This window comes from Plecotus auritus (assembly GCF_963455305.1).
Source record: "Plecotus auritus genome assembly, chromosome: 8".
NCBI lineage: Eukaryota > Metazoa > Chordata > Mammalia > Chiroptera > Vespertilionidae > Plecotus > Plecotus auritus.
In genome coordinates this window covers 62943251-62961462 of record NC_137782.1, presented here as the reverse complement: position 1 = coordinate 62961462, position 18212 = coordinate 62943251, and the positions used below count along the sequence as shown (strand labels likewise).

The following is an 18212-nucleotide window of genomic DNA, read 5'->3' as shown; positions in this document are numbered from 1 at the left end:
TCTAAGGGCACACTTGAAACCTTTTACATTCTCTTACCTCAGGCTGTGACATACCTTCCAGGATCTCCAAATGGCAGCCTGGAGCCCAGCTGTCCCACCCAAATCACTTTCCCTGTAGCCTGAACTTGCTGAAAGCGGTGTGACTGACAGTCTAAAAAGCTCTGAGAGTGGGGCAAATAAAGAAGCGGTAAAAGGGGCCCTGGCTGGATTGCTCAGTTGGTTAGAATATCATCTGGATATTCTAAGGTCGTGGGTTAGATTCCTAGGCAGGGCACAGGCAAGAAACAACCAATGAATGTACAAATAAGTGGAACAACAAATTGATGTTTCTCTCTCTTTCTCCAAAATCAAATAAAATTTTTTTAAAAATATATTTTATTGATATTTTACAGAGAGGAAGGAAGAGGGACAGAGAGCTAGGAACATCGATGAGAGAGAAACATCAATCAGCTGCCTCCTGCACACCTCCCACTGGGGATGTGACCGCAACCAAGGTACATGCCCTTGACCAGAACTGAACCCGGGACCCTTCAGTCCGCAGGCCGACGCTCTATCCACTGAGCCAAACCGGTTTCGGCTCAAATAAAATTTTTTTAAAAAAGAAGAGGTAAGAGGGAGGAGGAGGTCTGAAAGATAGGCAGGGGTCATGTAATTAATATAGGACTTTATAGGTCCTCATTGGAAATTTAGATCTTATTTTTATTTTTTACTGATGTTACAGAGAGGAAGGGAGAGGGAGCCCTTGGGGAATGTCCAACTGACAGCTTAGGCCCATTCCCCGCCAGCAGCTGGACATCCTTAGCGCTGCTGCAGAGGTGGGAGAGGCTCCTGCCACCACTGCTGCACTCACCAGCCTTGAGCCCCGCTCAGGGTTTCTGGCTGATTGGCACTCCCCCTGAGGGAGTGCACTGACCACCAGGAGGCAGCTCCTGCATTGAGCATCTGCCCCCTGGTGGTCAGTGCACATCATAGCAACTGGTCATTCCTCCATTTGGTTGATTTGCATATTAGCCTTTTATTATATAGGACTGGAGGCCCGGTGCACGAATTTCGTGCACTGGGGGGGGATGGTCACCCTCAGCCCAGCCTGCACCCTCTCCAATCCGGGACCCCTCAAGGGATGTCCGACTGCCGGTATAGGCCCAATCCCAGGGATCGAGCCTAAACCGGCAGTTGGACATCCCTCTCACAATCCTGGACTGCTGGCTCCTAATCGCTCACCTGCCTGCCTGCCTGGTAGACCCAACCTGCCCTCCTGCCGGCCTGATCGCCCCTCACTGCCTCTGTGTGCCAGCCTGATTGCCCCTAACTGCCCCCCACTGCTGGCCAGGTCACCCCCAACTGTCCCCTCACTGCTGGCCTGGTCGCTCCTAACTGGCCCCCCTGACTGGCCTGGTCACCCTTACTGTCCCCCCTCCCGCCAGCCTGGTCACCTTCAACTGCCCCCCTGCTGGCCTAGTCGCCCCTCACTGCCCCCCCTGCCAGCCTGGTTGCCCCCAACTGCACCCCCCCGCCAGCCTGGTCGCCCCTAACTGCCCCCACTTCTGGCCTGGTTGCCCCTCACGGCTCCCCTGCCGGCCTGGTCGCCCCACGCAGCCTGCTGTTCAGTCGTTTGGTCGTCCCTCGCTAACCCCCCTGCCGGCCTGGTTGCCCCACGCAGCCTGCTGTTTAGTTGTTTGGTCATCCCTCACTATCCCCCTGCCGGCCTAATCGCCTTACGCAGCATGTTTGTTCAGTCGTTTGGTCGTCCCTCACTATCACCCTTGCTGGCCTGGTCACCCCACGCAGCCTGCTTGTTAAGTCATTTGGTCGTCCCTCACTAAGCCCCCTGCCAGCCTGGTCATAGGCAGCCATCTTGTGGGGGCGTGACAGTCAATTTGCATATTATTTCTTTAATATATAGGATAGAGTTTGTATATACTCTTTTGTGTTGGCATCTTTCACTCAATATGTGAGTTTCATCTCTATTGTCTCTATAGTTTATTCATTTTCATTGCTATGTAGTATTCCATTGTGTGAGTATATCACAATTTGTCCTCCTGTTGACAGACATTTTGGAACTTTCTGGTTTGGGCTTTTGTAAATAATGCTCTTTGGAATGAACTCAAAGAGTCTGGAGGCTTTGGCTAGAAATAAGTGATAAAGATTTGTTCAAGGGTCTTAGAGTTTACAAACTGGGAAAACAGCTAGGCATATACTCAGAAGTGCTCAAAAAAGAAAGAAAAATTAAGAGTTCTTATAGTAAAAAGCACATGCTAAAGAAATATCAGTCTTGCCCTAACCGGTTTGGCTCAGTGGATAGAGCGTTGGCCTGCGGACCGAAGGGTCCTGGGTTCGATTCCGGTCAAGGGCATGTACCTTGGTTGCGGGCACATCCCCAGTGGGGGATGTGCAGGAGGCAGCTGATCGATGTTTCTCTCTCATCAATGTTTCTGGCTCTCTATCCCTCTCCCTTCCTCTCTGTAAAAAATCAATAAAAATATATTAAAAAAAAGGAAAAAAGAAATATCAGTCTTGCATTCTTAGCCCTAAGGTTAGTTCAGGATGGTTATCAGTGAAATGTCAGGCAGTCTGGAAGATGGATGCCAGGTGGTCTGGTCACATCCAGTGGTTGGGATAAAAAATGTCAGGTGAATGTCTGTTGGCCTGGATGCCTGAGTCCTTCAGGGGGTAATCAGAAGGCTATCTGGAGGTCTGGTGTATGTCCAGACGTATATCCAGGAATTGATGCAGAACTGGGAAGTTCAAAAGTTTAAGTTCCCAGGCTAGTTAGAACAAGAATAGTCTTTCCTCATGCCTCAACCTTCAGATGTTAATAATTTTAGCAGTTTGGTTAAAGTGACTCCATTTCATATATACTTTACTCATTTTTATATATCTTTACTCATTTTTAGCTCCTATAAACAATTGTGTACATGTGTTTTCATGCACACATGGTAGCATTTCTCTCCAGTATCTACCTAGAAGTGGAAATGCTGGGTCATAGAACAGGCGTGTGTTTAGCTTTACTAGATACTGTTTTCCTAAGTGGTTGTACCATTTATACTCCCACCATCAGAGTATGTGAGTTCATGAGGATTTTAGGCAGAAAGTGATACAAACTGAATCCTGGTCCACCCCATCAGAAATATCAAATGTTTGTTGGGTGACTGAGTGAATACACAAGCACAAGCTGAAAAGGGAGACAGTTCTGACTGAGGCTGGCCGAACTCTCCTGAGTGGCACTTTCTCATCAGACCCATCCTGGGCCCAAAGACCAGACATAAACAAGAAAATGTCCCTGATGCTAAGAAACACACAGCCTATATGGAGGATTTAAAATTGTGCTCCAGGCTGGTGTTGCTCAGTGGTTGAGCACTGACCTAAGAACCAGGAGGTCACAGTTCGATTCTCAGACAGAGCACATGCCTGGGTTGCATCTCCATCCCCAGTAGGGGACGTGGAGGCAGGCGATCAATGATTCTCTCTCATCATTGATGTTTCTCTCTCTCTCTCTCCTTCCTCCTTCTCTCTGTAATCAATAAAAATAACAAAATGTCTAAAGGAAGACAAAAGCCGAAACCGGTTTGGCTCAGTGGATAGAGCGTCGGCCTGCGGACTGAAGGGTCCCGGGTTCGATTCCGGTAAGGGGCATGTATCTTGGTTGCGGGCACATCCCCAGTGGGAGGTGTGCAGGAGGCAGCTGATCGATGTTTCTCTCTCATCGATGTTTCTAGCTCTCTATCCCTCTCCCTTCCTCTCTGTAAAATATCAATAAAATATATTTAAAAAAAATAAATAAATAAATAAAGGAAGACAAAAAATTATATAAGAGGCAACAAGAACCTCACCCTGGAGAGTGGAAGTCAATATGAAGAGTAACACATGGATTCTAGTGGTATTTATCAGTGAAGTTGCTGAGATGATGTGGCACTTCTGAGTCTCATGACTTTGCTTAACTATCAGGGAACAATACTGGCCATTAGCAATGTGCCATATTTTCATCTATAAATCTGGAAATGTAAAATATTTTTAATACTCATTGTTAAGGGTGTTGGGAGATGAGCATGCTCAACCAATACTGGTAGAAATATGATTTGCTGAAACTGAAAATGTTGTTATAATTGACCCAATAATACTGTAGCAGGCAGTTAGGCATGAGCAGAGTAGGAACCATAGGCCAGATAAGGAAGGTCACCAGGGAGGAAAGCCTACTTTCCTAGCAACAGACTACTGTAGGAAGGGACCTCCTCCCCAGGATGACCTTTCCTCATCATCATATTGCTGGTCATGCAGTTTAGACCCCCTGACCTTTCATATCCCTAGCCATGTGGTAGACCTTGTTAGAGCTGGAACAAGGAGACTGGAGAATAGCCTTATATGACTCCCTTGTACAACTACTCCCTTCGATGACTAATGACCCCCCTGCCCTGGTGTGGACCAAGACCCTGAAAGAACACACCTGAAAAGCTGATGAATAGTCTATTGAGATCCTCCCCTGAGACCTCTAGATAAAACCCCTGAAGAGGAAGGACCCATCACTGGAGCTCCATCTCTCTCTGTCTCTGGAGCATACTCATGCCTTTCCCCTCTCATTCCCCCAGGCACATTTGTTCTCTGTTTTTCTTTTCCCTAAGCTCCAAGGGCCCTTCTTTTACCTCTGTAACTTGTTTCCTGAGCCCATTTCTTCTATGATGCACTTCTTGCACCTCTGTGACTTTCTAAATAAACTTGGTCTTACAGTTTGAGTCTTAGCTCTGAATTCTTTCTTAGCCAGAACTGAAGTACTGAGGTTGCTGGACTGAGGTCCAGTTGCTGGTAACATTCGGGTACTGTTTTGCCCCTAACAATACCATTTTGAAAGCCTACTGAGCCCAGCTAGCGTGGCTTAGTGGTTGAGCGTTGACCTATGAACCAGGAGATCACGGTTTGATTCCCGGTCAGGGCCCATGCCTGGGTTGTGGGCTTGATCCTCAGTGTGGGGTGTGCAGGAGGCAACCAATCAATGATTCTCTCTCATTATTGATGTTTCTATCTCTCTCTCCCTCTCCCTTCCTCTCTGAAATCAATAAAAATATATTTAAAATAAATAAATAAATAAATAAGGTATATAAAGTATTATTTTTTAAAAGCCTATTGAAAGAATCAGAAAAGAGGAAAGTGTAAGACATAATTTATAATAGAGAAAAAGAAAAAGAAAAAAGAGCCCTAATGGCTATTCATATCAGATTCTACCAAAAATAGAATGTCATGTGGCCATCTATCAAGTGATATTTATGAATAATTTTTTGTGACACAACAAAAATGCTGACATCTATAATAGTGAAAAAAGAAGCAAGGCAGGATGCAGAAATGTATTATCAGTATGATCTCAGTTATATAAATACCCATGAATTAAAAATAGTTGAGCCCCGGCATGGTGGCTCTATTAGTTGGAGCATCGTCCTGTACACCAAAAAGGTTATGGATTTGATTCCTAGTCAGGGATCATACCTAGGTTTCAGGTTCAATCCCTGAACCCACAACATGGGCATTGCATACAGAAAGCAACCAATCAATGTTTCTGCATCAGAGGATGTTTCTCTTGCTCGCTTTCTCTTTCTCTAAAAATCAATAAACATATCCTCAGGTAAGGGTTAAAAAATAGTTGAAAAAAAGTAGCTGAGGGGACTCTTTCCCCCTCTGCATGTGGGAGTCTGTGCTGTGAGATTCTTTCCCCCTCCCCATATGGGAGTCTCTATTTGTTTTTCAATAAATTTCCACCTTTGCTATAAAAAAAAAAGTAGCTGAGAAGGATATTTAGTAAAATGGTAAAAGCAATTTATTTATTCATTTAGATTTTTAAATCGATTGTTAGAGAGAAAGGAAGGTAGAGGGAGAAAGAGAAACATCAATGTGTGAGTATAATATAAATCCAATCAGCTGCCTCCTGCATGTCCCCTACGGAGGATCAAGCCCGAAATGGGAAATTGAACAGGCAACCCCCAGGTGCACAGGACGATGCCCGAACAACTGAGCCACACTGGCCAGGGCAGCAATTTATTTTTTAGTGTCAAGAATTAAGAGTGGTTTTCATTTACTTCTTAATCTTGTTGTGTAGTAACAAACTCCTCACCATTAATATGCTCACATTCCTCTCATAATCATAAACAATAATGAATTTTAATAATAGAACCTGTGGTCAAGAAAGTCAATGTGTTTATCTCTCCCTCTAAGCTCCTGTGCTCTTCAGACTCCTAGAAAGAAAAGGCCTTGCTTATTGGAAAAGTCCCACCCATGCCAAATACTTCTCTGGTGCACAGAAAGGCTTTCTAAAGTGCCATCGGCATTACAGGCCCCTATTTACTCAATAAAGACCATACACCTTTAAATTAGCTTTCCCCCACTGACACTCAACTGGCTGGGCCTTGTGTTTATCATTCATTAGCAGAAGGGGCATGGCCAGGCAGATGGCAGGCAGCATGCACTTCTCCCTGCCACTCATCTTTATCCTCTTTGTTACTGAAGAAAAACAATTACTTGGTTTGGACAAGAAACAGCCAGGGCTCTGAGCAATTTCCGTAGGTCTATGGAGACTATAATTCCTTTACAAGGTTGTGAAAACAATGTCAGAATTCAATTTTGTCACCTGGGACTAAACTTCTGACACAGGCAAACTTTATGGTAAGTCTCTGAGTCTCAGTATGATCATTATCAGTATGATCTCAGTGTCTTTAGCTGGAAAATGGAACAATTGCAAAACTGAAGTCAAATTGAGTTTGCAAGGCACCCAGCCCTGTCTCTGACTCTATTTTTTTGTTGTTAATCCTCACCTAAGGATATTTTTCCATTGATTTTTTTTTTTTTTTTAGAGAAAGTGGAAGGGAGGGGGAGAGACACACAGAGAGAAACATGGATGTGAGAGAGACACATTGATAGCTGCCTTCTGCATGCACCTGGACCAAGGCGGGAATCTAGCCTGCAACTGAGGTACATACCCTTAACTGGAATCAAATCTGGGTCCCTTAAGTCCAAGGGCCAACACACTCTATCCACTGAGCCAAACCGGCTAGCGCACCCTGTCTCTTGCTCTGTTTTTTTAAATTTTTATTTTTTGTTGATTTCAGAGATAAAGGGGGAGAGCGAGAGAGAGAGACGAGAGAGAGAGAGAGAGAGAGAGAGAGAGAGAGAGAGAGACATCAGTGTAAGAGAGAATCATTGATCGGCTACCTCCTGCACACACCATACTGGCGATGGAGCGCCCACAACCCGGGCATGTGCCCTTGACGGGAATCGAACCGGGGACCCTTCAGTCCAAAGGCCAATGCTCTAACCACTGAGCCAATCTGGCCAGGGTCTGTCTCTTACTCTTAAATGTTAGTGTCTCAGACCCCCTTAGGTAACCAAAGAATACTGGCAGTGAATGGAGGGATGGGGGAAGTTTTGGACAACTGGAAGAATGGACATTTTTTGCTATTACTACTACCATGTCTTTTTTTAAATTATTGATTTCAGAGAGGGAGGGAGAGGAAGAGAGAGGAAGAAACATCAATGATAAGAGAGAATCATTGATGGGCTGCCTCCTGCACGCGCCCCACTGGGGATTGAGCCTGCAACCCGGGCATGTGCCCTGACTGGGAATCAAACTATGACCTCCTGGTTCATAGGTCGATGCTTAACCTCTGAGCCATGCCAGCTGGGTTGTTGCACATATTTTATCCCAATTTTTTGTTTGTAAAAACACTTGGTCATTGTACATAGAGGAGTTTGGCATTTTTAACCTTTTGTTTTAATTTTAGTTCCTATTTTTGAGTCCTTGGAAGCAGAATAGTTCACAGTAGCTCAAAGTAGCAGTGCACAAGCTGGCTGATGGGAAAGCCCTTCCCATTTGTGCAGAAAATGAAAAATAATACCTCTTTCCTTTATTGTGAGAATTAACCTGATGGAATGTATAAAAACAGGACCTGAACAATGATAATAATGAAACTAAACGATATTAATATAATGACGATGACATTTTGCACTTTTGGAACACAGTAGACCAAAAAGAAGTGACTTACCCAGTAACAAGCTCAAAGGCGACCAGGCCTTAATGTGGAGAACTCAGGTGAGACGCTGTCTCCTCCCCCCCTAAGCTCCGCCCCTGGACTCCGCCTCTGTCCCCGGGCCTCGCCGACGCTAGGGCCTCCTCGAGAAGCTAGGTACCTGAGAGGGAGCCTAGGGTGTGACGAGCGCGAGTGACGCTGGAGGGGCGGGTTTGAGAAGCAGGATGCTCCGGGATAGGGCGATAGGTTCGCGCGGAAGTGGCGGGGCAAGTCAGGGGGCGGGGTTTAATGGATGCTGATCTTTGGGCTGGGCTTCTGCGTGCGTGGGTCTGGCGGGCGGGAGCGCGCGTTGGGGGCGTGCTCGGTGGGCGGGGCGGAGCCAACGGGGGGGGCGGGGCGGCGCGCGGCCTAACGGCGGCGGTAGCTGCGGGTGAAGCGGCTGCGCTGGGGTTGGCGAGCTTGGCGGCCACAGGTCCCGCGGCGGCGTCTGTGAAGGACCCTGGCCGCGGGTGGAGGCGGGAGGCTCGCAGCTGAGGCCTTTGGCGATGGTGGGTGTCCCTGGAGCGGCCGCCTTCCAGCGTAAGTAGAACGGAAAGGCGGGCGGCTGAAGGGGGGCGTGTGAGAGGCCTGTGGTTCCACGGGCGCGAGCTCCGAGAGGCCCCTGGAGCGAGGCCAGGATGGGGAAACTGAGGCCCGAAGCAGAGCGGCAGATCCAAGGTCATGCGGCGGGCGGGGCCTTCCTGGGCTCCCGGGGCCGCCTGGGCACTTCCAGCGCCTTCAGGAGGGCTCGGGGCTCACGGTGAGAGCTTAACTGTGTGGACCGCGGCCTCGAAGCCCAGGCTGGGCCGGCGTCCCTCGGACTTGCCCACGGACAAGGATTGTTTTGTTCTCCCGGTACTGGGGCCACTAAGTCCGGCTCCTGGGGGAATATGACACACTCCTAATTTCGAGGGGCATGGGCCTAGGGTGGAGGAGATGAAGATGGTTCTTCTGAGGAGCCTGTAGCCTGCAGGCTCAGGGGTCGGACTGCCGAGATTCACATCCCGGCTCCCCCACTTAGAGTTACAGGCTGCGACCTTGGATCTCTACGAGCCTCACTTCTCCCATCTGTAAAACGGGGGTGTGAAGATCATCTCCACTACCCCATCCGACCCCGGTTGTTGGGTTCTGTGAAGCCAATAGAGTGCTTCGGCACATAACCCAAGCGTGAAAACTGTCATTGTGATTGCTAATAAACCTCATCCTGCTGAACCTTACTCCAGAAAGCCCGGAATTGGGCTGTGGTTGTATATTTAAGATTTTACTTTGTTTTTGTTTAGTCCTGTTTTACAATCCAGTTGATTTTCTTACCTCCATTCCCCCATTCCAGCATTTATCTAGTGTTCCTCCAGGAATTAATGAGATCCTTGGGTTAGGGGTGGGGTCTCTTAATACAATAAAATTTTAATTGTTTCTCGCCAACCTTTTTTGAGCAGCAGGCATTTTGCATTTCATTCATTTAATATTTATTAAATAATCTATTAAGTAAAAAGTACCATTCTTGACCCTGAGAATATAGCAGCAAACTAGATAGATCAAACTCGGACTTTGAATTTACTAGTAGTTGGGGGTGGAGGGAAGACATGGTAAATGAGGAAACAAGTCCATTTTGCATGCTTTCTCTCATTTAAGTACTTGAAAATGCCCATTTTGCAGAGGATGAAACTGAGGAACAGAAGAAACCCTGCAATCTAATGTAGCCTCAAAGCCCATCTTCCTCAACACCTAAATAGGAGGCTTTACACAGCCCCTCTCCTTTGTGTGATACCCATTCAATGCTGGATTGAAGAAATGCAAAGTAGTTGCCCCCAGCTGACGTCTCTTCATAGTCAAGTTTGCAGTTGCAGCTTTTGATAGTTTAATTCCTTCCTCTTGGAGCTTATAACTAAAGAAAGGCAGACAGAGGTGACCTTTAGGTCTGACAAAGGTGCACCACGTCTCTGTAGTGAAAGAACCTTTAATCTGAACTTAAATTTTTTATGTCCAAATCTCTTCATGCAGTTTTGAGTTTAAATTATGCTCCAAAGTACAATTTTTGATTCTATTATGTAACTAATGAGGACATAATATTTATTAAAATTTTTTTGGTGTTTCTAAGGAAATTCTATATTCCTAGGCAGTGTGCTTAGTATATATTTTCTTTAAATCTGGAAGCATATAGTAAATTACATTAAAATATTGAGAGGATTTTTTTCAGTGAGATTCTCATGATATAGTTAGATTCAGCATTGACCATCTGCTAAGCACCAGGCCCTGTGCTGTTGTAGGGCTTCAAAGATGAATGAAAGAGCAGACTTTTGCCTCTAGAAGCTTACCTATAGTCTAAACATTTGGCTAATGTTTTTAACTGAAGTTCTGGGCAGAGAGAATGTAGGAGCTCAGAGTCCCTGGGGGAAGTAATCTAGAGCAGTGGCCTCAAATGTTTTTAGTGTTCTCTCAGTAAATAGGGTTGAGTATTACACACACATTAGTGAATGCTTGTTTTAAATTACAATTATGGTGTTGACTGTACTCTGTACTATGTACATTTTTTTATCCTCACCCGAGGATATGTTTTGTTTGTTTATTTTTTAAATTTATATATATATTTTTATTGATTTTAGAGAGAGAGGAAGGAAGAGGGAGAGAGATAGGAACCTTGGTGTTTGAGAGAGAAACATCAATCAGCTGCCTCCTGCACACTCCCTACAAGGGACTGAGCCCAAAACCCAGGCATGTGCCCTGACCAGGAATCGAACTGGTGGCCTCTTGGTGCATGGGGCAATGCTAAACCACTGAGCAACACAGGCCGGGTGGGAGGATGAAGATACGTCTTATTGATTTTTTAGAGAGGAGGGAAGGGAGAGAAACATTGATGTGAGAGAGACAGAATTGGTTGACTCCCATTATGTGCCCCAACCAGGGTCGAACCTGAAGCCCAGGTATTTATGCGCCCTCATGGGGAATCAAACACAAGACCTTTTGGTATATGGGGGATGCTCCAACCAACTGAGCCACACTGCCCAGAGCTTATTTATGTATACTTTATAATGTGCAAAAATAGACATTTTACAAAAGGCTGAGCTAAAACAAATATGGTTAGAGGTTCCAATATTGTCCTTATATCCCCCAGGGGGTAAATAATAACTATGCCCTCTGTGATGGAGACCATTGGTCTTGTAGTGAGACCTTCTCAACCCTGTTTATATTCAGTTCTAGAGTTGTGGCTAGGTTGAAATCTTGGAGTCTAATTCTTATTAGCTTCGAGACTTTGAGCACTTTAGTTACTTAACCTTTCTGTGCACTTTATTTTCCTCATCTATAAAATTGAGATGATGAGAATTCTAAACTCATTTGTAGTTTTATTGTGATAATTGATAATATGTATATGTTAATATAATGTATTTTGGTAATACATGTAAAGTACTTATACTGTGTTTGACACATTCTATTTTGGGTGCCGTGAGTGGCTGAGGATACAAAGCTGCTTTAAAGATCTCACAGTCTAGTCCTGGCCAGATAACTCAGTTGGTTAGAGCAGATGTCGCCAACCTTTCGGACCTCACAGACCACCAGTGGTCTGGTCGCCGACTGGTGGGTTAGAGCATCATCCCAAGGGCACATATAAGGAGCAACCAATGAATGCATAAATAAGTGGAACAAAACAACCTGGTTGGTGTTGCTCAGTGGTTGAGCATCAACCTATGAACCTGGAGATTCTGGTCAGTGCACATGCCCGGGGGTACCCCATCGATGATTCTTTCTCATCATTGATGTTTCTGCCTCTCTCTTGCTCCCTCTCCCTTCCTCTGAAATCAATAAAAATATATTTAAAAAAAATAAGTGCAACAAATAGATGTTTCTCTCTCTCAAATCAATAAATAAAAATCTAAAAATAAAAAGATTTCACAGTCTAGTGGGGACCCTGCACAGGTACACATGGATAATAAGTACTTTAAGTGCTTGAAGCAAAGGCTTTTGGGATTGCAGAGGAGGCGTAAACTAATTGTTCCTTGAGGACCTAAGTAAGTTTCAGGTAAGGAGGTGACATTTGAACCATCCTTAGGAAGCAGAAGGGCTTTTTCCAGGAGGTGGAAGGGTCAATCTTATTGGCTGAGGGTACAGTGGAAATTTGGAGGCTGATGGGGCTTGATGAGTAGTACTCCAGATCTGGACACGCAGGGAACCTGATTGAAATGTCTATAGTTTGTTAGATAACAGTGAATTCTGGCTGGAGTTGTGCCTGGCAGGGGCCAGATGGCTAGAGAGCCTGTTCCAGAACTTTTCACAGTACCACAGCTCTTTTCTCTCTGGTGGCACTTACCTCATTCTACCTTCTTAGTTATCTAAGAACTAGAGGCCCAGCGCATGAAATTGTTAACGGTTAGGGTCCCTAAGCCTAGCCTGTGATCCTGGCTATCTTCCGCCTGCTCACCAGTCCCCAGTCCTGCCCTGCCACCACCCACCCGGTTCCCCTTACCAGTCCCCAGTCCCACCCCCTTGCCATCCACCCCAGTTCCCTGTTTGCCATCCGGCGATTGGAACCTGTGGGTCGGAGGGGAGGAACCAAAAGGTGGTCAATGCACCTCATAGCGACTGGTCGAGCAGTTGTTCTGGTCGTTATGCTGTTATGGTCGCTGGGCTTTTATTATAGGATATAACCTCCTAAATGTAAGTTCCTTGAGGGTTCTGATAGTATCTGCATTTTTGTGATTTTTATTTTGCCTAGCAAGGTAAGGGAAAGTTCATAAGCATGGGGAAAGTCCTATAAATCATTGGACCTTCAAAGAATTCTGAACAATTATGAATGGAATGATAAATGACAATATTTACTAGTTAAAAACATGCTTACAAATATTTTATGGTAGATAGGCCCTGTGCATTACTATTTAAAAGGGGTGAGAGCCCTAGCCGATTTGGCTCAGTGGATAGAGCTTCAGCCCGAGGACTGAAGGCTCTTGGGTTCGGTAGTGGTTAAGGGCACATACCTCGTTTGCAGGCTCAATCTTAGGTCCCGATCAGGGTCGGGGCATGTGCAGGAGGCAATCAATCGAATGTCTCTCTCACATAGATGTTTCTCTCTCTAGTCCTCTCGCTTCCACTCTCTCTAAAAATCAATGGAAAAATAGCCTCAGGTGAGGATTAAAAAAAAAAAAAAAAGGTGAGAAATGTCCTGTTCATTAACTCTTTCCTTGCCTGGCACTTACCCATTAGGATAAAGAGATGTGAAAGTGCACCAGAAAGGCCTCTCTGAGGTTGAATTAGGTGCCTTCCATTTGCTCTTTTAGATCCACTCTCCTTCCTTTCCCACCCTGTTCTTTGCCCTGGGATGCTGACTTACCTATTACTATTGGACTATTACTTCAGTGGGCTTCCTTTCCATCTGAGGTTGTGGAATTTAATTACCCTGCTTTATTTTTATGGGTTTTGTCTTTGGCTGGCTATGTCCCTTGGTTGAAGATTGCTGTTTCACTAAAGGTGGTTCTTTCCACATGACTCACTCCTAGGTTTGTTTGGAAAGTTCTATTTCCTTTGTTCCTTGGGTTTGGAGGTGCTCTAGTCCCAGGGTATTAGAACTGTCCCTGTGAATATCTTATATCCTGCCTGCCCACACCTTTCTTTATAGTAACCTTATTAAAACCTCCGTAAGTTATCCTTACTGGAGTATGCTATCTTTCCTGGTGGGATCACAACTAATTGAAACCTATACCTTGTTAATAGGATAACTCCTCAAACTTTCACTCAAAGCTTGCTTTTATTCTGCACATACTTTAAAGGTACTTGTTTCAGCCCATCTTAAAGCAGCAAATCAGATGGAGAGGAGAGGAACTATCCCAGATAAGCATACTGACAATGAGAGACAGGGTCTCATTCTCTCCTGTGGTCCTTACCTACTGTGTCACATTGATGTGTTTAGTCACCAACTCCCCCTTATTGGGTAAGAAAAACAACGAAAAAAAGAAAAGAAAAAGCAAAACAATGGAGTAAGAATGAAAGTATTATAATCTGTGACTATACAATCAAGACAAGTTAAATTGCAGTTAGTAGCCTGTCAAAAAAGGCAGATATATACACACGACACAAGTGGTTTGGCATAATGGGAAAAGAATTTGGAGGTACACTGGGTTTGAGGCCTAGTTCTACTGGGAAGTTATTCAACCTTTGAGACTCAGTTGTTTGTTTAATCTATAGTTGGGGAAAATTCCTGCCTGATAATTATGACTAATATTAAATGTTTATTTTGGGTCTCACTGTGCCTTTTAATCCTTCACTCTTTTAGTTAGGTATAAATCCTTATTTTACAAATTAGGAAATTGATTCAGATGTCATAGAGGTAATAAATAACCAAGCCTAGATTAAAATCTAGATCTTTCTGACTACAGAGCCTGAGCTCTTAACATTAAGGTAGCTCTTATTTAAAATGTGTTGCCCCTGGCCAGGTGCATTGTCCTATGCACACACACAAAAAAAATAAAAAAGGTGGCTAGTTTGATTCCCAGTCAGGGCACATAATTAGGTTGCAGGTTCAATCCCCAGTCAGGGCCCCTCCCTTCTTCCCTACCTCTTTCTCTAAAAATAAATAAATAAAATAAAATGTGTTGGGCAATTAGTAAATGGGAAAATCCAGTCCTCATTCCTGTACTGTGTCACTGTGAAGTTCCTACATTTTATTTTTTGTTGTTCATTTTTTTTTTGAAGTTCCTACATTTTGAAAGGTCACTTAAGTTATAAAAATACGGTGTTTATAAGGTGGAGGAAACAGTGCTTATAGGTATCTATTTATTACTGCATTACAGAACTTTTCCTGTCTGTTTTTTCCCTTTTCAGGAAGGATATTCAGAATCTGTTGCCTCATGTCTTATACATCCCACCCTCACCCCCCACCTCCCACATCTACCCTGTGGTAGAGTTGAGTGAAATGAGCTGAAGGCTTTGAGTAATATTGTTACAAAACCTTAATTCCTTAATTACCTGCTGACTGCATATTAATTTAGAATTGACATTTTAGTGAGTTCTTGTGTAGAATTGGGCATAAGCTTTCCTATTAGGAACAAAGTTATCCTTTGAGGGTTTTTTAAAAAATTAAAAAAGATTTTTTCTTAAATTGGAGTGACATTGGTCATCATGAATATATAGGTTTCAGATGTGCGTTTCTATGTTACAAGCTCTGTATATTGCACCTTGTACCCACCACCCTAAGTCAAACTTCTCCAATCATCGTATATTAGGATCCTCTTCTCCCTGCCCGCTTCCCTCTGCCTTTGATGATGTTTTGAAGGTTTTTGACTTTGCTTATTTTGAGAATTGAGACTTACTAAATGGAATTATGTTTTAGACACTTGTAATGCTTTTTGGTCTTTGTCTTTTACTTTATTATTATTATTTTAAATATGTTTTTACTGATTTCAGAGAGGAAGGAAAAAGGAGAGAGAGAAACATCAATGATGAGAGAGAATCATTGATTGGCTGCCTCCTGCATATCCCCTACTGGGGATCAAGTCTGCAACCTGGGCATGTGCCCTTGACTAGAATCGAACCCAGGACCCTTCAGTCCACAGGCTGATGCTCTATCCACTGACCTAAACCAGCTAGAGCTGTCTTTTACTTTAGAATACATTTATGCTGGTTTGAAACTGATTGGCTTTCCTACATAGCAATAGATTCTAAAAATAAGCAGAGAGACTCACTTTAAGCTTGTTCTTGAGGATTAAGCCTGTTGTGTATGGTATGTAAATCTAGACTTTATGATCAGTTATTTGAATTTAATGAATACTTCTAGGCAGGAAGGATCATTTAAATGAGTACAATGAATGAATGCAGCACTAGGATAAAGATGAGTTAATACACTAAGCTTATACTCTTCCAGGTTAAGGAAAAAATAGGAGGAAAAAGATGGGGAAGAAAGATTTCTCGCTTGCCAGTTTTATCCTCATTCCTTAGTTTTAGAGTATTGTTTTGAACCTCATATTACAGATAGCGATTACTCAATTGTAAAGATTTACTTCAAATTCCTAAAAGTTTGAAAGTTAACGAGGGAGAATCTTTCCCCTGGTTATTTTTTAAGCTTTGGTAAGAATACCAAGAGGGGTCTCACTAGCACTGTACTGACTGGCCCCAAATGCAATATGAGCTAGTGTAAGTACATGTGACTGAGCTTGTCTCTGGGTTTTATTATAGTTGGTTAAGTAGCTTTTTGCCTCTGTCTCTGGTTTCTCTCTCTGGCCCATTGAAGGCTTTGAGGCTATCTGGAATTATAGGGGCTGGGACACCATAAATTAAACTTGTGAACTGAATCTATTGCAGATATGTCAACTGAATCTGGCTTTTAAGTCCAGTTGAATTTTTTTAAAAACGAGTCTTTGCTAGATTTTCTGCTGGGTGCTTTTCACATATGTCATTTCATGTAATTCTTAGAACAACCATGGGAGGAAGTTAGTATATCTGTTTTACAGATGAGGAAATAAAGCTCAGATAATTAAATAAATTGCCCATGGTCACACAATTAATCAGTAGCAGATGCACTGTTTAAACTTAGTTCAATCCTGGTGTTGAGTTCATTCATTATACATTGAGATCTGAGTCCAGAACCCACTTTTTTTTTTAACTCTCTATCACATGGTTCCTTCTTTTTACTAACTAAACAAGAGGTTTTTAGATCTATGTTCAAGAGGATCCCAGAGCTCCCTGAAGATATTTGATTTTCCATCTTCGACAACTTTCCCTAACATCTTTTTTTTTTTAAGAAATATGTGTTTTTTTTAAAAAATATATTTTATTGATTTTAGAGAAGAAGGAAGAGGGAGAGAGAGATAGAAACATCAATGATGAGAGAGAATCATTGATTGGCTGCCTCCTGCACGCCCCCCACTAGGGCCTGAGCCCGCAACCCAGGCATGTGCCCTTGGCCAGAATCGAACCTGGGACCCTCAGTCTGCAGGCTGACGCTCTATCCATTGAGCCAAACCAGCCAGGGCAAGAAAAGATGTTTTTATTGATATTTTGAGAGAGAGAGGAAGGGAGAGGGATAGAAAGATAGAAACATTGATGAGAAACATCGATCAGCTGCTACCTCCTTCATGCTCCCCACCAGGGATTGAGCCTGCAACCTGGGCATATGCCTTGAGGGAATCCAACTAGCAACCTCTTGGTTCATGGGTTGATGCTCAACTACTGAGCCACACCAGCTGGGCTCTAACATCTTATTAAAATACTAGGGGCCCAGTGCATGAATTCGTGCACCTTGAAAGGAACTGTGGGCCAGGAGGCTGTGGTGGGCGTAGGGGTGGGTCTCGTCCCATCCTCCACGCCCCCGCCTGGCCCCTCCTGCCGTGGCCCCCGGTCCCTTGTCTGCTGGCAGCCCTGCTCCCACCACCGCCACTCGCACGCACTGATGGTGCCAAGCGATCGGGGCCAGCACTGGGCGCTGACAACAGATGCAAGCAGCGGCTCTGGCACCGGGTGCAAAGAATTTTCAGTAACCACCAGAGGCTTGCCCCAGTGACAGCGACTGGCACCCTGCCTTAGTCTGGTGCCCTAGCTCACCTGCTCCACCATCCTGTCATGGTCAACGCCCACCATGTTCTGTGCTCTGCTGCCTGCTGCTGACACCCGCCATGTTCCGTGCGCACCCCCTAGTGGTCAGTGCATGTCATAGTGACCGGTTGTTCGGTTGTTTGGTTGTTCCGCTGTTTGGTCTATTTGCATATTAGAGTTTTATATATATAGATGTCCTGTGGCCCTGGCCAGTGTGGCTCTGTTGGGCATTGTCTCATGCACCAAAATGTTGATTTGGTCAGGGCACATGCCCAGGTTGCTGGCTTGATCCTGGTAGGGGGCATGCAGGAGATAGCCAATCAATGTTATGCTCTCACATTGATGTTTCTCTCTCCCCTTCTCCCTCTCTAACAATCAATAAAAAAATATTTAAAAAGCCCTGTCCAGCTTTGTTCAGTGGTTGGAGTGTGGCCCTCAGACTGAAGGGTCATGGGTTTGATTTCCTGTCAGGGGCACATACCTCAGTTGCAGGTTTGATCCCTGGCCAGTCAGGGCACATGCAGGAGGCAACCAATCTATGTGTCTTTCTCACATAGATGTTTCTCTCTCTCCCCCTCCCCTCTCCCTCTCCTTTCCCCCTTCTCCCTTCCTCATCCCCTTTTCTCTTCCCCCTCCCTCCCTTCCACTCTGTCTGAA

The 18212-nt window shown here is 44.5% G+C and overlaps 2 protein-coding genes across 4 annotated transcripts in view; one reads left to right on the top strand and one right to left on the bottom strand.

Moving 5' to 3' along the window:
• SNTA1 (syntrophin alpha 1) overlaps nucleotides 1-8167 on the bottom strand; it is a 64387-nt gene extending 56220 nt beyond the window's left edge. The window contains exon 1 of the mRNA XM_080683209.1: nucleotides 8019-8167. The gene's annotated coding sequence lies outside the window, so the exon portion shown is untranslated. The remainder of the gene's footprint in view (nucleotides 1-8018) is intronic.
• Nucleotides 8168-8369: 202 nt separating this feature from the next.
• Nucleotides 8370-18212, top strand: part of CBFA2T2 (CBFA2/RUNX1 partner transcriptional co-repressor 2) — a 183968-nt gene continuing 174125 nt past the window's right edge. For 2 of the 3 annotated variants that reach the window (XM_080685872.1, XM_080685873.1), the window contains exon 1: nucleotides 8370-8582. In XM_080685872.1, the coding sequence (XP_080541998.1) occupies nucleotides 8549-8582 (34 nt within the window). In that variant the 5' untranslated portion in view covers nucleotides 8370-8548. The remainder of the gene's footprint in view (nucleotides 8583-18212) is intronic. The other variant, XM_080685874.1, reaches the window with a different exon arrangement.